This window comes from Echeneis naucrates, chromosome 6 (assembly GCF_900963305.1).
Source record: "Echeneis naucrates chromosome 6, fEcheNa1.1, whole genome shotgun sequence".
NCBI classification, from domain to species: Eukaryota; Metazoa; Chordata; class Actinopteri; order Carangiformes; family Echeneidae; genus Echeneis; species Echeneis naucrates.
Window position 1 is genome coordinate 6177955 of NC_042516.1, and position 26260 is coordinate 6204214.

Sequence of the window (26260 nt, forward strand, 5' to 3'; positions counted from 1 at the left end):
TTATTGCTGGCACATAAAATGCCCACACACAAATCATGTCACAGTGAAAATGGACAATGTAGTGCACATTGGAGTACCCGGAGGAAACCCTTGCAGGCACAAGGAGAACGTGTACAAAAAGGCAGAGAAAGGGCCCAGGCCCAGGAACCAAACCTGGGACCTTCTTACTGTGGGGCAACAGTGCTAACCATGACACCGCCATGCTTCCCCTACTCACTATCCTCAGTTGTGGTGGCAACACAGATAAGCATGACTATTGTTCTTGATTAGTCTCCTTGGTCAGTTTGGGAAGAGATTGTGCTTCTGTTTAAAATAAGTACACGGGGTTAAGGTCATGGTTAAAAAAAACAAACAAACAATACTGACTCTCATTTTCACACAGGCCCAGTACACTGCTGACCTGTCCATCTATCCCGTCCCGCTCTTCTCATGGACATTTGGCTTTATATACTGTCACTTCATAATTACCACTGCTGGTAGAGGTCGCTTAAGAACACAATGTAACTATGAGCCATATGAGCCTGCTTGCATAGAACCCCTACGGACTAATTTTTTTTTTTTTAAGAAAAAAAATTATAATACATTCATCCTTTCCCAACTTTTTCATTTTTCTGCAGTCCCATTGCTCCAATTTCATTCATCAAAGTCAATACAAGATTTGCACATAAAATATTACAGATATGCAACACAGTAAACTTGAAATTTAAATATTAATTATACACATACATGTTCAACTATTCAAATAATCTCCAAAAAGAAATTACGATTACACAAATGATAGATTGAAAACATAACAATGCACCAAGAAATGTGAAGGAATCAATTTAAGCACTAATCAACATAAGGCTTCAGTGGATTAAATGTTTTCTCTTTTTTTCTCAGCTTCATTTTAAAGCAAGCTGCCACTGAGCCAGAGCTGACGATGTCAGAAACACCCTGTAAAACAGTAACTGGCCATGGTGAGGAGTGTCTGTTTATGACTCATTTCTACCTGCCGTCAACAGGGAGACATGAGAGTGGAAGAGAGGGAGCCCAGTGGTAACAAGGGCAGAATTGTGCGAGGATACAAAACAGTTCCATGTGGTTGTCAGGAAAACAAGGTTGTAGTGAAACCTGTTAAAAATGGGTCATTTGGTAGCTGATATTGGCTGTTTTCGTCAGTGTATGGTCGACACATGGGCACCTTTATGAGATGGCTTCTGAAAGGGGAAGGAATGAAGAGGAAAGAGGATGGGGCAGATGCACAGTGAAGACATTCTAACCTTGTGGAAAAGTCAAATGATTGGAAATGATCTGGTTGTTTTCATTAAAATTTTGCAGGCTGTTAGTAGTGGTTCATCATGACTATATTTACCCTCAAATGGTTTTAGTCTCATAAAGAAGTCATACACAGTCTTTTGGAGAAATATTGGTGGTGTCTGGAGGAAAGCCGATGTTTTCACATTCAACAAAACTTTCACTTGGGTCTCTCTTTATAAATGAAAAGTTTCACTGTATCAACACCACAAGGAAATTATAGGAGGTTTGAAAGGTTTAGAAGTGACAGTTATGCATCCTTCGAAAAAAAAAAAAAAAAAACTGAATGAAAAAACTTTAAGCACTTTGTGTTTAGGTTTTTATTCATCAATTCATACCAGCAATGAGGCATCGGATCGGTTAGTCTCAAATTCAGTATGCAGTATAACAATTCAGCATGCATACAGACAGATACATTTTTAATACCATATGCTTACACAATACAGTATTGCAGTCCATATGGCATAGAAAACACAAGCATCCAAGTGTCTGAAGCAAACAATGCTATTTGGAACTCCTAAAACACGTGAATATATCTGTGTTTTAGGCTTTCTTGGACCACCTCAATTAGTCGCATGGGAGAGGTTCTGAGAGAGGCTTTCTAATATGTTGATCAAATTATCCAAAACATCTTCCTGAAGGAGTTATTCTATAGCACCAAATTACTAGAATACTACCAGTTAAGGCATGTATTAAGTGCAACAGTAGCCCGAATACTGTTTTTTAACAAGCAAAGACCAAAGTGCTTATGTGGACTATTTTTAACTTTGTGCAAATACACACTTGCCTTAGAAAAACTAAGAGTTCTGAAAAAGATGTTATATTCCACATCCCCCTTTGAAACCCTGATCTCATTATAGGGACGGTCTAAGATTACATGCAGAGATTGAAGACACAATCCAAGCCCACAGCAGAACTGTGGCAAGTTATGCAAAATGCCTGCCAAATACCCTCAAAATTATTTCTTCCCTCAGTGGTAATCTTTCAGTTGGTTTTTACCTGGTGCCTAGTTGTCCACAGAGTACTTTTCCCTTCCAAAACAAATTGACAAGATGGTTAATGAGCAGCCAGTTAACCTAGCTTGTTTTCCAAATTATCTGAGCTGAGTTGTACTTTTCTTTTTAAAAAATGTACCTGGTAATTAAACCCAGTCGCAACGTAGAGTATATGATAAACATTGTGTTTATGTTTCACTATAAAAAAAAAAAAAAAAAAAAACAACAACAAAAATTGTCTCAGGCAGACGCCAAGATGCCACTACTATATCCTGATGTTGTTTCTCTGATAACTTAAGATTAGTGGAAATTTTTACCTGGTTGTTTTGCAACAAGTGAGCAAGGCTTAAACCTGAACAATAAAAGTCATTTTTAACCATGTCTGACTACTAAGCTATGACAAATCACAAACTTCGTGATAGAAAAGTAAAATCAACATTTCATGTCTCTTTGCAGATTTTCTATTGCGGATGCTGAGAGTGTCTCTGATTGGTCAGTTCCTCTGTACTCACACATCCGCTTCCCTTTCCCCGGAGCAAAGATGGCGGAGTACGACCTCACCACAAAGATTGCTCACTTTTTAGATCGTCATCTCGTTTTTCCGCTGCTGGAGTTCCTGTCTGTCAAAGAGGTACGAAATGTATTAACGTATAAACACTGAAGTACATTTTTTTAATAGATTTTGTTTACTGTTTGTAGCTTTTAATGAGTTTTACCAGCCGTTTCGGCTGAGGAGTTGGCCACATTTTCCGCACGAGTGTAAAGAAACCACAGTTAGCTGTAGCGGAGCCGGAAAGGAAGCTCCCTGCATTCAAAATAAAAGCATAAAACTCACCCCATTTGTCTGAAGCGTATAAATAGTTGCGAAGAACAGGACAAAAGAAATCGAAATAAAAGTTTAAGTAATAAAGTGCAGTCACAACTATTTTACACTACCATCGTGTGAAGTGAAGCGCCAAAATATTTCAATTGCATTTACATTGAAAGTATAGTACCGGAAGCAATGGATTTCAGTGTTACATTTTAGCGAGACACCACGCGCTGTTTCATCATCAGATGTTATCAAAACGAATACTGTAAGACTAATAATACTCTAATAGTTACTTTCAATGCACTTGCTTGGTGGTGCTCGACACAATATCTGCTTGAAGTTGTATGAAGTACATATGTCGATGGACCCGCCCAGTCGACATATGTAGGACAATGAAAGAGCTCTTGGGCAACGCTACTCCACTGTAGTCGAGTGATCACTTACTTACTTACTAACACCAAAATCAAGTAAAACTAACACCTGTGCAACCCATCGGGGTGCTGAATAAACGCTGGAAATGGGCAACGCTTGACCGCCATTAGCTAGAATTATTAAAACTTTCGTTGGCGTTGGCCAACCGTGGGACGCTAACGGGGACAACGATTCATTGGTTACCATTCACTGATGTCTGGCACAGGTTAAGTACCACAGACCGCACTGGTTGCCTATATGTGACAAAATAAAGGAAAAACCAGACGATAAAACCAGGATGGCAATAACCCCATCCATAGGACAGGAGGGAGTCATTGAATACTTTTGGTGTAACACACCTATGGGAGGTTTTGTGCTGTGTCGTTATATATGGTCTCTTTAGGATGTTCATCCCATCAATACAGTTTTTAGAATCACTTCCGTTAGTACAGGGTGGCCCCTGTATTCGTTTATCCTTTAATTTGTTCCCATCTGTATGTATTAGCTTGTGAAGGTAGATACAGTTCACTTGAACTGAAGTGGTAAGTGGTGAAAATTGAATAAACCTATTACTGTCCATAAGTAGTCCATTATTTTAATAAGGTCAGTACTTGAATTGGATTGGAAACACTGTATCATTCTCTGTAACTCAGTCTAAATCTACTGGTCAGATTATAAATTTATTGTAAAAACACGTCTCCCTCATCTCTGGTTGTGTGTGTGTGTGTTTTTTTTTTTTTTTTTTTTAAGATCTACAATGAGCAGGAGCTGCTTCATGGAAAACTGGATCTCCTCAGTGACACAAACATGGTGGACTTTGCCATGGATGTGTACCGAAGCCTTTTTTCTGAAAAGGAAATTCCCCATAGTAAGTGATGAAGCTTGATGCATATACATTCCATTTCCCCATGTCTTCAGAGCTTACTCACTCAGAACCAAGGAAGATGTTAAAATGCTTGATAGACACCATAAAGGGCAGCAGTGCCACATTGCTTACACCATTTAGAATTGATTTAGCAGTAAACTTTGTTTTACAACATTTGCAGTCCTGGGCTGCAGACCATATACAATGAGGTTTATGTTCAAGGAGCTAATGGCTTTCTCCATCTTCCCTGTGTCAGCTCTGAGGGAGAAGAGGACGGAAGTGGTGGCCCAGCTTAAACAGCTACAGTCAGAGACAGAACCCATTGTGAAAATGTTTGAGGATCCTGAGACTACAAGGCAGATGCAGTCTACCAGGTAATGCATTTTTTTCCTTTTTGATATATCAAAAGTAGGGCTGGAAAATATGGCTTGCAAATAAAATCTCTGTATTTTTCATACCAAATTTGTAATTGTAATATTTTTTTTCTCTGTCTTAAAAGCAAACTACAAATGAAAATGAAAAATTTCAAAGCTAGTTTTTGTTTTGAATTCCCTGCTGGCAGTTAAACAAAATTTCACCATGGCGTTAAAATGCTAAAGGGTCAAAAGTTATCATCGCGTGTGAATCATATTAGTCCAAGTGGCGTTGCTGTACATGGCTGACTGAGATGGCCAACCTGCACATTACTTCGTATGTGTGACTCATAGCGGTAACTGGTCCACGTAAGGTAATGGCAAGCTCAGCCCACTCTGAGCTACGGGAGTCCAAGGAGAGTGTTAGCCATGGAGGTTAAAAGAAAAAAGATATTTATTTAACATAAATTGTCCTTAGCTACAAGTTACATTTAATTGATAAAATTGATTTATTACCCAACCCTAATTAAAATGAGTTTATTATTTATTGCAGGGATAACTCGCCACAATTATAGGATTAGTAAAAAGTTTTTACTTGAAACAGTAGACTGTACGGCTGTATTGTAAAGAGGTTTTGTGGAGTCCATGGACCAAAATTTTTAATGAAAAATGTATTTGGCTTGTTTTTAGTGCTTTCGCTGAGAGTAGTCAGTGAAGGCAGAAGTAAAAAGAGACGGATACAAGATGTTGTGGTTAATTTTATTAAGAATGTTTTGTCATCTACAATGATTAAAATAGTTTGGTCATATTTAGTCTTTATCCCTTCCTTTTTCTGGCAAGGACATGCATAGTTAATCAAAAGCATTTTCCATTTTCATCTCATCTCAGTTTGTACTGCTTTATTATATTATTTCAGTTTAAGCCATAGACATTTGTTTGCTTAAGCCACAGATTTGTAGGAGCTGTTATGTGAGATTTGAAGCCTGATAATAACAGTATTGACTTAATACATTCTTGTTAGTTTCGTGTCAGTATGGAGTAAATAGGAATCAAGTCTCTGTCTCTTAATTATGCATGAGCTTTTTCTTCATACCACTGGATTTGTAAAACAATAGGAAACTCATTTGGGGTCAATGAAGACTTCTTTCAGGCCAAAGGACATGCAACATTTGTATTCCACAATTATGACCCAAATTGTTCTTATTGCTTTTGCTTATTATTAACTTTATGTCTGGATTAGAGGATAATCCAGTGTTGAAAATGAGAAAAGAGTTGATAGTTGCAACCCAATAGGCTTATACACCCCTATACCTTGCCAGGATTTATTTGTAGAACTACTTAAAACAGAATATAAGATCAGCTCTCATTGTAAATGCAGTTATTGTCATATTTATAAACAGTGTTATCAAATACACTGTCATATTAGAGTGACCCATTGCTTCTGTTGTCATTTGTCTGGACTTGTTAAATCATTGAAATCACTTTTGGTCTCTGAGTCAACATGCTGCTGGTGCCTTCGTGACTTTTACAGTGCAGAGGGTGGCAGTAATGCTGTACCGACTTTTTCGGGAACAGTTGCCGCTTGTAAATTTCAGTAGCTGGCTGTCCCCTAAATCTCCAAAAAAGTGATAAGAAAAATGTAAGCAGATAGTGCTTTTTCTTTTTTTTGTTTAATATATGGTTTAAATTAAGACACTCAATTGACATGAAGAGAAAGTGATTTGCTTATGAGTACTCAGTGTTAGATAGCCTTTATTGTCCCATAAGGGAAATTTGTTTTCACAATCTGTCACAATAACAGAATACAGAAACACGAAAAACATCACCAATGAATAACATGAGAAGAACACCACCAGACACAGCAAAATATGGATACACACACAAGCACAAACACCATCAGACAACTAAACAGACAACTGACATATTCAGGAAGGCTGAGTCCATTGTTTCCGTAATATAGAGGAGACTGATATATCACACCACAACAGAGTCAACCAGGATCTTTTGGATTCTGTTCTCTATTATCTTCTAAGCTGAAGAAGATCCCTTCCTCCAGAAGTGGATAATCCCGCTTTAGACTAAATGAAATTCACTGAAAACACATTACACATGCCAGAAAATGCACATTCTAAAAGTAACCATACCCAAAACTGACACATGGTTTCAGTGTGGTGTGTACAGAAATACCAAGATTTTAGGTCACAGGAAAAGTTGTAAAAATGCTGTTGGGGTAGGACAGCTTAGAAGAGCCAGTGCATTCTTCTGTTTTGACAGAGCCATCGAGACTGAGATCCTGTACAGAGAATTCACTTTTTTCACCAGACATAATTTGTTAGACATGGCTAACATTTGTAGGAGCCAAACCAAATGTAATAAATAGGCAATCACGCAGTTTTAAAAATGAAATGGTCTTCATTTATGTACAGCTCTTGGTTTAGGACAGAAATGGAAAAATATACCTATATGGTGCGCTGAACACCAGGATGTCAACGGCGATTCAAGTTAAATTGCCTCTAACTCCTGAAATGGTCTCTCTCCTTTTTTCTTTGCTTTTTTTCCCTGCAGGGATGGACGAATGCTCTTCGACTATTTGGCTGAAAAGCATAACGTAAGTTGGCCTGATTTGCTGACATCTCACTTCTTCACTGCATTTCCCATGGCTCTTGTTTGAACCCATGGTTGTTTTAGGGGTGAAGTGGGAGGGGCAGGCTGAGCAGTGAAAAGCAGAATTTACTTCCCAAAACCCTTAACTCATTTTCAGGGTTTGTATGGCTTGCACAAATTCTGTGGACATTTACATTCTGTGGTGAATTGTCAAGAATAAACGGAGTAGCTCGGGACTCGTGGATAGAGCCGCAAGAATGCCGGAGGTTCTATATTTACCATGATGTTTGGCTTCTTACCCTCCCCTCCATTGGTCCCCTCCTACTCCGGTATCCTGCTGACCTGCATGCTGTCCTTACAACACCTCCACACAGCCCAGACTCAGGGTCCTGCAGCCTGCTGTGGGAAAGGCTTGGGCGGCTCGGTGCACCCACTGCCTGTCACAGTTGTACTGAATCTTAGTGAAAGGCCTGACGTCAGTGCACACTGCTCTGAGATATTGGACAGCAGTAAGGAAGTTAAATATAGGAAGTCTTGTGTGTTTATATATATATATATATAATTTAGCTTATATGACCAGATTAGTTCCAGAGGTTAATAATATTCTCTTAACAGTGTCGCTGAGAATTCAGTTGTGGGGTGTGCTGGAAGCGATCCCAGCTCACATTTGGCAAGGGTGGGGTACACCCTGGACAGGTTGCCAGTCTGTCGCAGGGCCAACACACAGAGACAGACAGAAACGAACAACCACTCACACTTAGACTCACATTCAGACCTACAGATAAGATCTACAGATAATTTAGAGTCACCTAAACATGCATGTTGGACTACCCGGAGGAAACCCACACAGGTGCTGGGAGAACATGTACAATAAGGCTGCACAACAAAGGCCTCAGGCCTGTGCTGTGCCACAAGTAAGAATGAAAGTAAGAATGTATTACAATATTGTCATCTAAAATATGTTCGGTATTGGTCCATAATTTGAGAAGTTAAATATTTTAAAAACAGCCAAACACCCAACAGATATAACACAAAACTTGGATTTCCTTAGGCAGCTGAGATGTGTAAATTTGTACAATGTGTGGTTTGAAAATATGCTGAAGTATTTTTTGACTTGGATATGACAAAGAATCACATGTTCTCTGTTTGTGTTATTGATACACATATATTTCTCTTGAAGTTTCGTCAGGAGTACTTGGATACACTATACAGATATGCTAAGTTCCAGTACGAATGTGGAAACTACTCTGGAGCTGCAGAGTACCTCTATTTCTTCCGGGTTTTGGTAAGTTTTCTGATTTTAACCATTTGCATTCAACACTATTGAAGATGAATAGTTGTCTTTACTGATATCTGTAGATATAACCATGCCTGTTTTTTTTTTTCCCACTGTTCTTATTTCTATACTGTATGAGGCATTCCACTGACATATTTAAATTAAACGTCACATTACATCTGCCAGATTGCTTTAATTGCTTCGAAGGCCAATACTTGCACAGGATAGGAAAAGAACACTTAGAAGTAATTGAATGTGAAAAGCTTACGTCATTGTCTATTCAATTCACTGCACGTCCTCTGTATTAGGAGGAGACTGCTGCTCTAGGACTTGAATAGGATCTTTTACTGGGCCAAATGATCGGTGGCGGAATACATAATCTGTCTGTAGTCTTTCGAACGGGTGGGCCTCAGTAGACAGTTTATTGATTTGAGTGCTGTGGCCAAGAGTCCCTTGTCACGACTTCTGAGCTTATGGTGTGTTTAGTTATGCAAGGCATCTGTTAGCAGAAAGAAGGCTCCACACACTTTGCAAAGTGTTTTCTGTAGCGGTGTGTGTGGTGTGTCTCTAATAGTGGGAGGGAGAGCTGCTCTGTCTTCTCCATGTTTTTTTTTTTTTTTTTTTTTAAAGGTGAGCTGGAAAAATGGAATGCTATGAAAGCAAGCTGTTTTTAAAAATCAAATAGTGCAGAGTTTAGTTTTTCAAGAAGAAGAAAATTCAGGGTCAAAGAGAGCACTGGCAGAATTCTCATTAGTACATAAGCACACTCCCTGTGTCTGCTATAAACAAAGTGAAATGTTGCCTTGGTTCTGGAGTTTGTGGTTTTTCTCCCTTTGCCTTCAGAAATGAGTGAAGGACGAACAAGGCTGTGAATGGGTTAGGTGCAGCTGGACCACAAGACTCAACTGCTGCTTTTCAAAAGGCTCAAACTCCAATGGCCTTAGTTAAAAGCAAATTTTCAATCATTGTAGAGGTATCTCATTAAATACTGAGATGTTTTATTGAGTGAAAGGTACAGCATCATCTGACTTGAGACTTGATTTAATTTTTAATGGTTAAGCTTCACCTTCCCTGCTTGGCTACTTAGTGAGCACAAATGAAGATGTAGGTAGCCATTACAGAGGTGGAAATCTTAGGGGGACCTGTTGAGAAACAAATACTGGTCAAGTTTAATGTGCGTTTCAATTTGGTGTGAAAGTGCTGCTGCAGTGCTGTTTTCAAGTCCACTCAAAATTCTGTGCTTTCCTGCAAAGCTAAAATTTAGTATTATTATTTTTATTTCTTTACGGATGTTGGGTCTTGAGAGAGTGAGCTGATGAAGACACAAAAGTAGCAACAATACCAGCAATAACTGTTTATGCAACTGTTTAACATTTATTTATTTAGTCTCACCACATCTTTACAATTGGACTGCCTTAATATTTCCATCAGTAAATGGTTTCCTGTGTTTTCTGCCATGGTCTCTGTGCATCAGAGACAGACAGGTTTGAACTGCTCATGGGAAGAATGAACATGAAGGAATATGCCCATTTTGTACTGAAAGCCCTATTTTCACTGTCGACTTTTTTTCCCAGCATGCCATGGGAAATTATTCCTAATTCTTCTTTTTTTTTCTTTTTTCAAGATGCATTTATCGGCAGATAATTATTATTGTGTTATCAATCACTCCTACTCTCCAACTCTGTTGCTCTCGTCACGTCTCCAACCTGTCTGACTGGAGAATACACATTAAATAAACTAGTATTGCAAAAGCTTGAAACGCTGTACAGGTTAGAATAGTAATACTCAATCAAAGTGCAGTAATTCTCAATAAATTGGCCTTGGTCCTTTTTCGTCCTGCTTCCGGGTTCACCAATTGGGTACCCTGATCTAAACATTTGGAACACAAACACTTAAATGCAATCAGCCTGCTGAGCCTGTCCAATTTCAAGGAACTTGCAAAAGAAGGAAGCACACTCTGTGTGTCTCTGTTGCTGCTAACTCTTCCTTGAAGATCACTTGCAGAGCATCTTCAAGCTCATGTCTTTGTTGAATTTGATTACTATTTCATTTGGAATTTTCAGCAGGAACATAGGGATTTCTTTTAGTGTGAGTTGTTAGCAAGTGTAACCTAACTCAATGTCCTATAATGACTAGTGGAACCAGCCTGCATAGTCGGTGGTTTCCAAGTGTCATTCACTTGTCCTCTGGCTTTTGTTTTTGTTTGGTTCATCATTTAGCTTTGCGGTACAGTCAGGACTCATGCCAAAACCAGCCCTTAAAGAATGGGCAAGAATAAGATCAACATTTGTCTATTCATTAAAGTGAAAAACATTAAGACCATCTTTTGTTTGTATTCGATACTACACTGTGTAGCCTCTTGTGTTTCGGATGTGAGGGTTAGGGTTGACTCTGGCTAGTCATGCACATTCACTATGCTGGAGTGTCCCTTCCTGAAAAACTTGGCAGGGGCTCTTTGCAATGATGAACCATCTTTGCTCTAAACAACCCTCTTAATGCAAAACAGTTGGGTACTTCAATTGATGGGTTTTTCATTCATCTGCTCAAATCTGTAGAAGGAAGAGCTGCATCTGCGTCAAAATGACAATAAATTCACCCAAGCTTTCCATTTCCACTCCCCCCCATTCAAAATAAGCATTAAAGGGAAGTTTTCAAAAGCTTGCAACATACAGCAGCAGTTGTTTATGGCTTTGCAACTTAGTCTCAATAAACCAAAATTGCTCTGCTTGAGGTATGTTGTTCGAAGTCCAGCATTCAGGCTCTAGCATATTGTTTCTACCCCTCAAATTGTGAGAAGCCTGATTTTAAGTTGCACCCAGATCAGGCATTGTAACTAGATATTTGTTGCTTACTCTTGACAATGCGAGAGGCTTTTTCGATGAGGGGGAAAGGTAGAAACGGATTTCATGAGTCTATGCAGTGCTCTCCCCCTCCCCTCTTCTTGGTGTTTTGTGGACCTCCCATCCTCACAGGCCCCTTGTCTATCTCCCCCTAACCCATATGGGAGAGGTGAGGCTCCATAAAGTCATTTAACGTGGGAAACCCAGTCAATTAAACGAAGGAAGCCAGCCTTGCAAAATCCATGCCTCAGGTCTTGTTACAGTGTGGCCTACCCCGAAAAGAGCAACTTATTCATATCATCACTTAATGCAGGGATTGAATGTTAAGAATAAAGATTGAGTATCCCGTCGGATCCCTAGCACAGTAAATTTATTGTTGCTGGTCAGTCAGTGAAATGTGCCCATTTCGCAAACCAATGGAAACTTAAGGTAACTGCTGGAAAAACCCAGGTATCAAAACTTTTCTAGCGTGGCCACTAGTGAAAGCCAGACTGTGTGTGTGTGTAGAATGCTGCCATAATGACCTGGAGGTTAGCCAAACATAGCAGGCAGGGACTTCCAAGAGGGAAAAAAGCTAACAAACAAAAACACTTCAATAGATGAAATACTAGTCTGATTTCCTAGCAGTGTAGCTAGTGTAGTCTTATCTGTAGTTGTTAAAATACTGATTTCTTTTTTGACCTTTCAACAAAAAAATATTTATAGCAGACTTCAGTCATATTCTTTAAAACTGTGCCGCTCTCACTGTTAGATAAACACATTGTCTTACTGTGTTCTCCTTTTGGGGAATACCACAGAAGTTTTTCCTAACATTTAGCTTTATCTGCCATGGTCTCATATTATTGCTATTTGTTGAAATGTTATCAGAGTATAACTGCTAAGTTTAGAAGAAAAACAACTGTATGTCTGAATAATTTCACCAATTTGCAGAGTTCCAGCGGAAACCTGCTCTTTTTTTAGTGTTTCCTCTACTTGTACATCTGTCGTGTCTCACAGTCCAATTGAGCGGCTGTCCGTCGGTCTGTAGGGGTGTGTGGTTAGCGTCTAGGTTTCTCTGGCCGCTCAGCAGACACCCACCCTGACTTCCTGCTTGACTCATGTCACTACGTCTGGTCTTTGGTGTTATCGTGAACAACTGTGGCGCAGAGTTTCCCATGAGCCCTAGGGTGTAGTCCAATGTCCACTACAGAGTGATTGTGCTGCTGAGGTTCAGGGGCAGTCTCAATCTGTGTTTCATTAGCTGATTCTTTTTTTGTTTATTTTAGTCTGTTCTGGAAATCAGAAACAGTAGCCTGCAACATTTTTCAGGTGATTATCGTCGCAAAGATGCCTTGTTAGTGTCGGTTCATATTTCAGCCTAATTACCTTGTGATAATGACAGTTCATAGTTACTGAAGGAAGCTATGGATAATTGTCAGTTCATATGTCAGGGGAAGGAGATTATTGTAATTATCATTCTCAGGATATAAGTTAAAGTTTTCAGAAAATGATCTGACAAATGTCAGTGGCAACCGTATACTTGCACTCCTATTTAAGTGCTTGACAACCAACACAGCAATAACATATCTTTGGATTTTTTGTAAGTGAACAAAAATATCACATAGATAAGACAAAACATGAATGCTTATTGACATGGCACATTTTAAAACAGTTTATAGAATGCTTTGAGAACTGATGCAATGAAAATCAGACTTAACACACTAGGTCACTGTAAACGTATCACATAAAATACAAATACATAACATTACAATATCCATCAGGCTTGCCGACCTAAATAAATATCAAGACAAGGTAAAGGTAAAGTAAAATGAATAATTGCGATACTGTGGTGATTTTTATCAGTGTCATGGTGAATGTCCAGCCTACAAACTTATAGCAATATGAGAATAAAGTGATTTAATCTTCTTGTAGTAATGCGACACTTCAATAAACAGTAGTTCAGAAAACACTTCTCATGTGCTTACAGATCAGTGCAGAGTCAGTGTCTCCTGCCACTTGCATAGAGATACTTGGTTTGCCTGCTCCACTCTTTAGAGTGGTTGTTATACTATATACTGTACTGGTTGGTCATGCAGCTCATTCTTCGTTTGATTGCAATCAATGACACAATTTTGGCTCTTCAAGTGTGGGTGAAACCAAAATGTGGTTTTGGATGTTTTGTTGATGATATTGAGTAGTCCACTCTATATTTTTACTAATTAGGATGGAGTTGACCACTGAATGGTGTGGCAATTTAAAAGGAAGACAATCATGAGCTCGTCCTCTGATTCATATTGAGAATAAAAGTCAGGATATCCGGATCTCTGTGGCACAAATTTTAGGACCACAATGCTAAATCACAATGTTATTCTTAACTGCAGACAAGTTCAATGACATTTGAAATGTGTGCTGTAACTAGGCCCAAATTATAATTGCAATTGATTATAAGTCTGTCATTGCTGATATGCAATTAGATTTCAGGACACTCAACATTACACAGTACAGTCAAGCTCCACTGCAGTTGGAATGATTTAGGTGTTGCAAATTGTTCAGACAGCATAGAGGCACACATGCTCCAAACATGCCTTCACTTGATGGGGTAAATTTAAAGTATCAAACTGTATGGTCAACTGCAGTGCAGTGGTTGTCATATCTAGGAGTGCAGCAAATTCAGTTTTATAAAAAGCTAAACAGTCTTTCATGATCCATTTCTCTTTTTCTGGCAAGCCCCATTCCCTTAGGATGACATAATTGAATCAGTTTATCCAGTTTAAATGAGAAAAGTGACTGCACTGTGCAGCAGTGCCATAGAAGCCAAACAAGTAGTGGCAAGCCTGGTCTCACTGTGTGTGGAGGCAGATGTGACTGAGCAGTCCGCCAACCTGTATATGGAGACACTTATTCTGCGTTTTGCCTGTCAAATATTGTGTAAAAATATATTTCTGATTCACATTTTGTAACCTACGTTTTAAGCAAGTGTTGTCTGTTCACAAGGTCCCATCGACAGACAGAAATGCCCTGAACTCTCTGTGGGGCAAGCTGGCTTCTGAGATCCTGATGCAGAACTGGGAGGCTGCCATGGAGGACCTGACCCGCCTGAGGGAGACTATTGACAATAACGTAAATCCCCCAGCTGTCAAAGTTTGACACCCTATGATATTTTGCTTTCTGTACAGAACTGTTTCAAACAAATTTAAAAATTCAATTACTCTTTTCTTATTGTTTGTCTGTTTCATTTTGCTGTTTGGTCATATTTCTTCATTAACGCCCGTCTGGATGTCTGTCTTACCCCTTTGCAGTCTGTCAGCTCCCCTCTCCAGTCTCTGCAGCAGAGGACATGGCTCATTCACTGGTCTCTCTTTGTGTTCTTCAACCACCCCAAGGGCAGAGACAATATTATTGAACTCTTTCTGTATCAGCCACAGTAAGTGCATTAATAATACAATGATATTTTTCACTTTCTTTTTTCCCTGTTCTCTTGCACCCAGGAAATTGCAAACTTCAGTAGCTGAAAGTTCTAACAATACGATTAATTTCCACTGAACAAGGACAACAGGAAAGGCAATGTCCTGTCAATTAGTCGATCCTAGGTATACTAAAATGGCCATGTTTACCTTTACCTTGTCATTTCTTCAATTTTTCTATTTTTCACCTATTTTGATTACAGTTGTGTGATTTGCAATGTGTATTTGTATAGTTATAATTATTGGAACAAAAATTGCACTAAGTCTCTAAAATAATTTTTGATCCTAAAAACATTTGGAGAAACAGTTATAAAGCACAGACTTGATTTAAAAAAAAAAAAACACAAACAAATAAACCCCAAAACATTTACTTTAATAACACATTTTTGGGTGGTGGGCTTCTTCATGAACCCTGCTGGTATTTTTCAAGTGGTTTCAGAAGTGTGTGTTTTTCGTGTGGTCTGTTTACTCTCCAAATCGAGAACGAGGCCATGTGTATTGCAGATCGGAAACTTTATACACTGTGTTAAAATTTGCACACCACATATTTTGATGTCTTTGCTCCCTCCCCCTGTTCTGATTGCAGGCTTGTATAATTGTACAGATGATTGGGCTCCACAGACAGTATGACAGGCGACCACAACACAGCACTCTCAAATGTCTGGTTCCCTGAATTTTACTCAGTTTTTAATTTTATTGTGGATGATTAAGGAGGCCAGCCCAATAATTACTCATGAAAAGCTCACCCAGCCATCTGTGTGGATAAACTGAGGTAGTTTTGTGTGCTTTGCAGTTTCACAGTCAAGAAACCTCATGTTTTCTCCACTGAAGCTTGGCTTGGCTCTTGTTTCCCATCTCTTGACCAGTGCTTCCTTTGGCTGAAGTCGGTCAGCTCCACATTTGACCTCTAGTACCCCTGCAGTCAGCAGATGTTGGTCCAAGGCTTTGTTTGTCTACTCCTGACAGCTGCACTGACCTCAGAGCAAACAATGCTCTGTTACTTAAGTACCATACATGCAGTGGAAAATGGTTAAATACTATTGCAGTAGTACATGTAGTCACTTGATTGTCTATATTACTTATTGAGCTGTTCAACATCATTTTCCTATCCAGATGAGCTGTGAAGTGGGATCTTGTCTGGTCTCTTTTCTCCCACAGATCCCCTACAGCAGAGGAAATTTGAACTTATACTTGATTTCTTGGCTGCATGCCTCAGTGGCATCTTCAGCAAACCAGTGCAGCAATGCTTGTTACCTCAAAACGCAACAAAAAAAAAGAGAACTACCCTAAGTGTGGTCAAGTGAATGCCCCCCAGATTTGGTACAGTGACTCATGCAAGATTGCTTGCTATTGGACCCCCCCCCCCAGAGAGTGAGTAGGTGTAAGTTAATCAGGAACACAGCACAGAGCGTTGCGGTCTTCCAAAGGAGTCAAGCAACTACAAAGCGAGAGAGGGAGGGCGAGAGGGAGAGAAGGCCAGTGCTCTCCTGAAGCCAGACTGACGATGGGTTTGCCAAAGAGCCCACTTCTGTTTTTAGACTCAACATCACAACTGCCACAGGTCCCCTTGTCCCTTTAATTGTTTCAGCTAATTAAACTGTTGTCAGCACTCTTTCTCTGAACTCCATGTGTTCTTCTGGACGTGGCTATAGGAGACCTGAAGGGGCCCACCCCGCTTCCTCTTTTCTGATTTAATTTGGTTAGCAGAGTTTAAGTGGGGGTGAAGTTCAAAGATAGATGTTTCGAAACAAAAACAGTTTTGATGATACAGTTAATGTTTCCATCTTGACAAGGAAGGTTGCATCTATTCCTGTGTGTGTGTGAGCAGACCTTACAGTTAGGGTTTGTATTTTGTTTTGGTTTTTTGACAAAAAACTGTCTCCAGAGTTGTGGGATTATAATCAGCCTGTAACGGCGTCCTGTCTCTTGTGTCTCTTGACCTGTGGCTGTAACATCAGTCCCTGATGGATTGGGTTTCAGCTGCTGGGCAGGTTGCTGCTCACTGATCTATATCATCTTGTCAGAGTTCCCTTTTCCTCCTCCCTCTCAAAGGACACCAATGAAAGACATGGCTTAAATCTAGGACCCATGTATAGTAGTAAGAGTCCTGATAAGACGTATATTTGTTCAGTTACAAAGGCTTTTTTCTCATTTCAAATGCTTGGAATCCCATCATCATCCAAAATGTGAAATTATTTTTAAAAATAATGTCTTTCCTTTGATACTACTTTTCTCCACACTCATTACAGATACCTCAATGCTATCCAGACTATGTGCCCCCACATTCTGCGTTACCTGACCACAGCGGTCATCACTAACAAGGATGTCCGTAAGCGCCGGCAGGTTCTGAAGGATTTGGTGAAGGTCATCCAGCAGGTAACAGACACAGTTGTCATGGCATTGCCTGTATGCCATAAATACCTTAATAAAATACGGCCACATAGCCAAAGAGCATTGCTTACATTTCTTTCAAGACTAGCCATCTAAGCTGGATAAGCTCTTATATGTAGTGAGCTGACTGAATGCAATGTACTCAATGACAGTAGATACTTCATGTTTACACAACTATATTGCCAAGCAGGTGGTCAGTTTAGCTGCATGGTCACTCAGCAGCACTTTGGTGGAAATTGCAGGTTTTGCCCTTGTCTGCACAGACAGAACTGAGAGCTCAGGGAAAAATGGAAGGGCCAGGCTCTGTGTGTATGTTACTGACAAGTGGTGTAGACAGTTGAATCTATATTGAGGACATTTAACTGCTATGTCTCAGTCTGCGGCCATTCTACCTACCTTGGGAGTTTGGAATTATTTTGATATGTTCCCACCGATGGTAACACCTCCAGAACTGATTCCCAAGTGGCAGACTGTGTACAATAGTGATTCCCAACCGCTGTGCATCAGCACATAGCACCACGAGAAACCACCAGGTGCGCCGCAGAAGACCACCTAACTTCACCCTGGTGAAATCTGCCAATGCTTGGTCAGAGGGTAGCTTTTTCATATAGAGAGCTAAACACACACATGAGGAGGACAATCTAAATTATGCCACAAAGGTCACTATTAACAATATTAATTTCTGATTGATATCCAAAAAAAGGAAATAAAGTTCCCAAACAGAAAGCTACTTTACATCGCAAAGGCAGCGAAGAACAACTGTTATTAAGAGCAGCAAAATTGGAGTTAAACAAGATGCATAGGGAGAGAAAACAACAGCAATGGATGACACTTGAAGATAATCTGCCAAACATGAAGAATCAGAAACTATAGGACTCTATGGAAATATGGCCAACATGAAAGCCACGAAGAAATTTAAACATGCTAGGGATGAGCTTTCCACAACAACTGAACTGAACAGTTTTATAAAGGTTTGACATTGTAAGCAATGCTCAAATAAAAAATATCTCTGCTGATGTGGTAGATACACTCTTAGTTGATCCCAAAAAGGGGGAAACAGTTTTTAAAAATGTTAGTGTTAACAAGACCACAGGATCAGATGGCCTATCTGGATTTGTGCTCAAAACATGTGTGGTGGAGTTAATACCTGTCTGATGCCCCTGTCTCATTTAGAAATCAGTGGACACCATCATGTATGAAGTACACATCAACAATGTACCAGCAATATGAAAAAAATCAGTCATCCTGGTTGTTCCCAAAATAACTAGTTCCAAATAAATTAAATGATTTCACACCAGTTGTGTTGATTTCATCACCAACCCCTGATGTGATGAAATGTATGGTGGGATTGATGGCGAACAGTTTGTGGTCTGACTTTGTCCCATATCGAGACTCCTAACAATTTGCATACAGACAAAGAGTTGCAGACGATGCAATCAAGTGATTAGTCCATATGGTCATACACCTACAGTGTGAGCACCTGGAAGGCCTATGCTAGACCTTTTGTTTGTTTAGTTTAACTCTGCTTTCAACACCTTGCTGGCACACACATTACTCAATTCTTTGAATCGGCTCAGTGTCAATCCATTCTTCATTAGGTGGTTTCATTTGTTTCTGACTTCTGAACAGAACGCTCACAACCATTGGTACAGGAGCACCCCAGGGGGTGTGTTAGATCACCTATGCTGTTCACAATTGCATCTCCAAGCCACACTGAAAATGTATATGTCTCTTTCTGCCTGTCTAGGTGTCATGCAAAATGTCTTTGATGTGTATTAGTTCGCCATCCATAACTTTGTATGGTGGTGCGACAATCATCATTTTCTTCCTCAACACACACACAAAAAAAAAATGTTGTTTGAGATCATTCATCAGTGGTCCTCCAGGATCAGACCATAGTGTAAATGGTCTACAACAGCTCCTTGGCATCAACGTCCAACAATCTGGTGTTGGGGACCCATGTAGAAGTTATCTGTTCAAAGGTACAGCAGAGGCTGTACTTTCTGAGAAGCCTAAGAACTTCTTCTGTGGCCTGGGAAGTACAGCTTCTCTTTCCCTAATGCTTTAGTGAAAAGCCTCCTGCACTGTGGGATCCCTGCATGGTTTGGCTATTTGACAGTCCAGCCAAAGGCCCAAATCAACAGACTAATACACACAGCCATGAAGATTATGGTAGTCCATCAACAGCCCAGTCTTCAAGATGTTTTTCAGCAAACTATAATGACACAGTCACAGAAAATCATCTCCGATCCAACCCATGTTCTTCACTCTCAATATCAGTACCTCCCTTCAGACCGTATAGAGTCCCCCCTAAGCAAGCACAACCATTTCAAAAATTATTGTCCCCCTGTCCATTTAGGGCATTGGCACCACTTAGGTCACAGAAATTATATTTATTTATTAATTACCTGTATTATTGCTGTTCATCACTGTATTGGTGTGGTCAGTTGAATGGACACTTTTGTATTTGTGTTTGTTTTGTCATATTTAACTGTGCTGGGTTTGCATACACTGTTTTTTCTTTTTTCTTTTTTTTTTTTTCTAAATTTGATCATGTTTTTATTTTTCAGGAATCTTACACGTACAAAGATCCAATCACAGAGTTCGTGGAGTGCCTGTATGTGAACTTTGACTTTGACAGCGCTCAGAAGAAACTCAGGGAATGCGAGTCGGTGAGTAACACTGACCGCAGCAACATTCATTTCAACTCTGTGATTCTGAAGTGGTAGTTGGTCTGTGACAATACAGGGGTCTTCTAAGGACATCTCTATTGTGGGTCAGTCTCCTGAACTTTGATAAATAGAAATTCAGTAAACATGGTTAGAAATCATGTGACATCCGTCTGACCTTCTGTATGTTCACACAACATCTCTATTTGCTGGAGTTCTGTGAGGGTCTAGTGCAGACAAGACAGTGATGAACTGTGCCTTGTATCATGCTGTCAGATATAGAAAACTCCTTGGTCGCTGTATGACTCAGGCTGCAGTCAGATTTTACTATGGCCTGTAATTGACCCGTCAGGCTAGCTGTTAACAGTAAAAGCTTTATAAGCAGAAGTCCCCACAGAGGCATGCTGAGGCTCAATTTCAGCGGGAGAGCTGTCATAACTTCACCAATTAGAAAATTAATTTCAATTTTGGTTTATAATGGTTTAATGTTACTGCAGGCCTTGATGTGCAAATAAAGCATGGGTTGTAATTTGTAAGCGTCCCTTTTTAATGCAGGCTATAATGCTAAGAATACTGGGAATACTGTAATATAATTTAATCTCAATCTAGATCACATTTACTGCTCTGTGGGTCAAAAAAAGGTAAAAATAAATAAATCACATTTTGAAATGTTCATCTGTACATTTCTGTTCTTTTACTTAGAAGCAAACTTCATCTATGTGTTTTCCTTCCAAGTGCACCAAGACTATAGCTTTACCATTACCATATGTAGGCATCTGTAATAATTTGTTCACTGTTCTTTTTTTAAAAGGATAAACATAATATGACAATAGACACAGCTGAATAATACTACACATTGTTGCTATTGTATTGGGTCTGCCAAGGTAACCTAATTAAAGGACGTGCCTTATTATGCAGGCATATATTTTCACAACATATTACATTTACAACGTTTATCACACATTCTAAACAACACAAACTACAGTCTCAAAAATGACATTGGGATTAAATCAACATCTCTCTTGTACAGCATATAAGAAATGTCAATAATTATTCTTTTGCATGATGAGGTCAACTCGATTTAATTTAATGGGACCTACTGTTAGTATATCACTTTTGAGGTTCTCACTTTCTTCACACTACTATGCGACATTTAAGACACTGCAAGATGCAAGTGCAGCTGGATAAACAGGATGGACACATTAACAGGGACACATATACAACATAATTATAATTAATGGTAAAGCGATTTGGTGCATTGATGGCATAGGACCAGGAGGACCTATTATAAGGGCCTGATCAGATTGTGTAGACATAATCAGTCGACAGTAATCAGACGGAGAATGAGCAGGTGCCCAAGCTAGTGTTGTGATATATGCATATTTTGTGGAACTTGATCTACTAGTGCATCCTTTGCATACTTGTTGTAATTTGGTTTTCCCAGATGACATGATAATTTGGACCTACAGAGGAATAAAAGGCTAGAGGGTTATTTGGAAGCCTTTTTCATCTTTTGCCTCTTGACGATAAATCTTCAAAATGAAAAACATCTGGCTTGATCAAATGGTTCTTTCCCAGGAATAAATGTTTATGAATCATGTCAGCGGTTTAGTGATGGCTCCGTTTCATTTTAGTCCATTTTCAAGCTAATGCAAAGTCTTCAGCTTTAGCACTGTTTAGCACATGAAGAAACTGTATCGAAACTGTATCGAAAGATTTGTTTTTACTTAGTTATACCCTCAAAAAAATCTAAACATGGTCAGAAAAAAAATTCAAAGTATGTTCTTAGTGAAAAAGATATTTTTCCTGTGCATAGGCCTCTAGGGGCCATCTCCAGATGATGACATGTACTAACAATATTAGAGCTGTATCCGATTGCAGCTCAGACATGACAAATACTCTCAATCACCAACCTTGTTAACCACTTGCGTGTGCTACTCAGGAGCTCTTTGGGTCATTCTTGACCTTGCGTCATGGGGTTTTATTTACAGAGTTCTATGCTGTTGAAACAGATTCTCAATCCCATATAACTCTGAGCTCAGAGTTCAAGTTATTCCAGGTGCTTTAAGCGCTGGTCTACCTGTCAGTCTTATCAAAGCATGTCCAGTTGACATGAAACCCCTCTATTGACCCTGTTAAGTTCACAAGAAGGTCTAGCAAGGTGGGTGGTTCCAAAATGTTTAACTGCACTTGAATGCCTTGCCCAGGATGGTCTGCAAACATTTCCCAAAATAGTCCCGTCTGAAGTCTGTAGAGAAGTGTTTCCCATGCAGAAATTCACACATAAGCCTTTAAAAAGTGCATTAAATCAGCGGCAAACAGCTTTTTGAGTTGAGTGAAGTAGATACCCCATTGGGATGGAGTGTTGTCTTGATGAGCATTTGTAATACATCAGTTTTGAGTCATTGAGATGAGTGGCAACCATCTATTTACTGATGGCTGTAATCGCAAAATATGAGTATTGTTTTCAGCTCCCCTGTGTTTGGTTCACTGTATCCTGTACAATAGTTGGAGCTAAGTGCTTTCAGTGGGGGATGGTTGGTTGGTTGCTTGGTTTGAATTTTTCAGACAACATTCTTTGACCACCACTCCACCTGAATGTGGAATCACTGTCAGATGTTAGAATCTTGCATGTCAAGGAATGAAAAGTATAGGCCCACCTATAGTTGGGTCTTCAGGTTGCACATAAAAGGACTCATTAAGCCACTTTCAGAATTTGTTTAAGCTTTTGTGGTTTGAATCCCAGATGACAGTAATTAGGGTACTTAACTTCTCAAAGTTTATCAGTTAACAATAAGGGTTGTCATAGCTGAAATGTGCATTGCCTGATAGCACCATGTAGTTGGGATTTATTCAAGCAGAACTCTGGGCAGATAGTAGCTTTCTAAGCTTAGGAAAAAACAAATACTGGTAATACTTGGAGGACATTTGATGATGGAGGCCTGTGATGTGAAATAGTACTCAATAGAGAGTTGGAATGCAGCAAACAATGAGAAAAAGGACCATTTCACATAGTGGTACCCATGGGGCCATCGCTCAGTCATGAACATTTACAGTAGATGACATAGATGAATCAGCCATATGCAGCAGTCACAGAGTCAAAGCAAGGCCATATTTCTTATGGGTAACAAGGCACAGGTGATACTGTGTTTAGACACCTGAAGACTTGCCCTCATCTCTCAGTTGAGCTGGAGGTGCTGCCATTGTGGGATGCCTATGGCTGCGAATTTTGGTGATCCTGCACAGGAGAGTTGACACTGAACCACTTGACAAAATGACTGATGACGAGTCACAGGCAGTGTGGTCCTACCCCTGTTTGCTTCTGTAAGTTAGAGACCCCAGGCTCTGCAAGGTGCTTCAAATCACCACATGAGACAATACAGAAAGAACAGGGCATTTTAGCACAGAAAAAAAATTTTTAGTAACTTACATTTTGGTGCTATTTATAAATTGATCAAAAATAAATCAGACTTTGGATTCACTAAAACTATTTACCAAATTGAATAGGACATGAATTCTTATGGCAGGCAGATGAAAACCTGTAATGCTGCCTTCATGACTCTGCAATGTTAGTCAGTCTTGAGAAAAGGTCTGACTTTCTGTACATATTTCATTGTTTCGCCTAACTCAAATATTGTGGTAAGACAACCTTTGAAGTAGCCCTGTAAACACACAGAAATATTTCCGTGTAATATACATGCTGCTTTTAAGTAACATGCATTTTATCTCTTAAGGTCCTTGTGAACGATTTCTTCCTGGTTGCTTGCTTGGAGGACTTCATTGAGAATGCCCGCCTCTTCATCTTTGAGACCTTCTGCAGGATTCACCAGTGCATTAGCATCAGGTTTGTGACAAGATACAAACCCAACTGAGTGACGCTAACAATAGGAAGGGAACAAGAGTTGTTTAGTTGGTGATAAAATATGGGGATGCATCAGATTCTGACAGACATCCCTACAGACTAACAGGAAGTGACATTCGCTTTATCTCTGGACATTGTCAGTATTGAGGAAGCAGGCTCATCGTCTTTGTGATCAGTGGAATTTTCCTCACAGATAAGTGTTTATTGCCCCGTCCACACACAGCCAAGCTGGCTGCACATGTCTTTGGGATTAAACATTTGGTGTTTAACTGCTTCCAGGTTGCTCTGCTCACTAAACTTTTAAGACCACCTGTCTGACAGCAATTCACGGACAGGTTTCTCTCTGGGAGAGGTCAGGATTTAGACAGCTTTAGAGGTTCTCAGCAACTCTAATGCACAGGAGTAGTTAAGATCCTTTCCCTCTGGCAGGGTGGTCACAGTTTTCAGTGGACCTGTTAACTTCTATTCGAAAATGTATTTTAGTTACATAAAAATAAAATCAAACTTTAAAGCCTCCATGAAATCAGTCAATCCAATTTACAGTGAACATTAGTAAAGAGGAGAAAGAGGTTACTGTTTACAGAATTTGACTGCTTTTAAAATCTGTTTTAGAAATTTATGAAAATAAAGTGCCCTTTCAGCCATTAATCCTAATCTTCAAGGGTATATTTGTGCTTGTATTTAACGTCTGTTCTTAGGTAATGCCTGTTTTCTTGTTTATCACTAAATTTTGGTGCATGTTTTTCACAGCCATATTCAGAGTATCCTGTCTCTCAGGCATACTGTATATGCTGAAGGTTTGAAGCAAGATTTGCATTTCAAATATGGTCCACAAAAGCATGATTGTCAGTCGAAAGAGGGAATGAATTACCTCTGTTGACACAAAAATGATTGCATTGACTGTTATATAGAGCCGTGGAGGTCTGTAGTCAAGGTTGAACAGGGGAACATGATCAGGCCCTGTCGAAATCTCCAGTTGCAGATTGTCTGGAATTGATTAGGAGTCCTGATTCTTTTTGGCAGACCTACTGCAATTGGATCCATTTACTTGTTAAGGACCACAAAGGTTAGTGGTAACACTGAAAGAGGAAGTTGAATGGTGATTTTTCTACTTTTCACCTTTTTCCTGTGTCCTCAGCCCCATGATTGTTGAGGTTTCCAAGCAGAACACTTATCAGGGTCGGTTTCAGGGATTTCCATGTTTATTTTTGGTGGTATTATGACGATGGACAGAACATGTCTATTTTTGACACCCAAATTCCAAGTCATTAGTGTTTGCCCAGAAGCCTTCTACCCAAGTGTGGACTCAGATAAATTCGATGGCTGTTTTTAATGAGGACATTTTTACAGCTGTTGGCCATGATGGTTTCACAGATATTTAGCTTGCCATTTGCCCACAGCCTGGAACACAAAAGTAGGCCTGAAGTTGGAGTAATTGAGTTATTTTATGCAATAAAGCCTTATGTAAAATGTACTGTAGGGAGTGAAAATGTGATTCAGCCTGCACTCATAATTGCATACACACACATCCTTTTGTCTAGACTGTTCAGTGTCCCGAGTGTGTGTCTGTGTGTGTTTCCAATTTAGCTTTGTTTTCCCTGTTTGATTTACAGGGTTTATTTCCTTAGTCCTTCCATGATTGTTTCAGTGGCGAGACCCCGCGTTGACCTCAAATGCATACTTGTCCTTTGAGATTTTGAGTAAACGCTTGATACGTGATCATTTTGGTAGTGTCCCTCCCCCCTTGTCAATAGATTTTATTTGTACACAAAAGTTCACTGGTAGTTGGATGGAGTGTCTTGTGTATTTGGATGTAACACTGAGGATCTTTCCACCTCACAATTGAGTCACTTAAAAGACCACACAATCATTTTGGTTTCCCAAAAAAAATCAATTTTACCTCAAGCTGAAGGCGAGGCCGCTCCAAATGGCTTTGGGTCTCCCAAATGCTATCATATGTTAGTGTTTAACAATGCATTCATTTTAGGCCAGCCATGTGAAGAAAGCGGCTACTTTGAGAAGCATCATCCCCTGTCTTCATCTTAGAGTGTTAGACCCCAATCCCCGACACCTTTCTTCAAGTGTGGGGTAGGTGAGGTAGGAGACCCACAGGAGTCCCCTAGCCTGAAGTCGAAAGCTCAGGAGCCAGAGTGAGTAAATGGTCGAAATGAAAGTGATCTCCTCTTCCCCAGGGAATGGGATCATGGTTGTGTAAAATAAAACCAGTCATGGAGGCTGTCTGCTTGGCTTAAGGGCCAAAGGATGTCAATAGTGTAGGTTGTTTGAGTCTGACCCATTTTCCTGCTCCCTCCCACATCTCCCTTCTTTTTGCCTTTTTTTTTTTCCCTCTTCCCGTCGTTTTTGACTTTTACTCTGAGATTTATTTCAGGGTAGCTGCTGTAGAGCTCTCTCAGAGACAATGCGATAAAGTAACCCTGCTCTGA

General features: G+C 39.7%; 1 protein-coding gene across 1 annotated transcript in view; it reads left to right on the forward strand.

Annotated features, from left to right (window-relative positions):
- The first annotated feature begins 2814 nt into the window (after positions 1 to 2814).
- eif3ea (eukaryotic translation initiation factor 3, subunit E, a) overlaps positions 2815 to 26260 on the forward strand; it is a 28992-nt gene continuing 5546 nt past the window's right edge. The window contains exons 1-10 of the mRNA XM_029504882.1: positions 2815 to 2922; positions 4264 to 4381; positions 4635 to 4752; positions 7297 to 7339; positions 8516 to 8620; positions 14425 to 14550; positions 14730 to 14854; positions 17144 to 17270; positions 19856 to 19957; positions 23689 to 23798. Coding sequence (XP_029360742.1) covers positions 2833 to 2922; positions 4264 to 4381; positions 4635 to 4752; positions 7297 to 7339; positions 8516 to 8620; positions 14425 to 14550; positions 14730 to 14854; positions 17144 to 17270; positions 19856 to 19957; positions 23689 to 23798 — 1064 coding nt within the window. The 5' untranslated portion in view covers positions 2815 to 2832. The remainder of the gene's footprint in view (positions 2923 to 4263; positions 4382 to 4634; positions 4753 to 7296; positions 7340 to 8515; positions 8621 to 14424; positions 14551 to 14729; positions 14855 to 17143; positions 17271 to 19855; positions 19958 to 23688; positions 23799 to 26260) is intronic.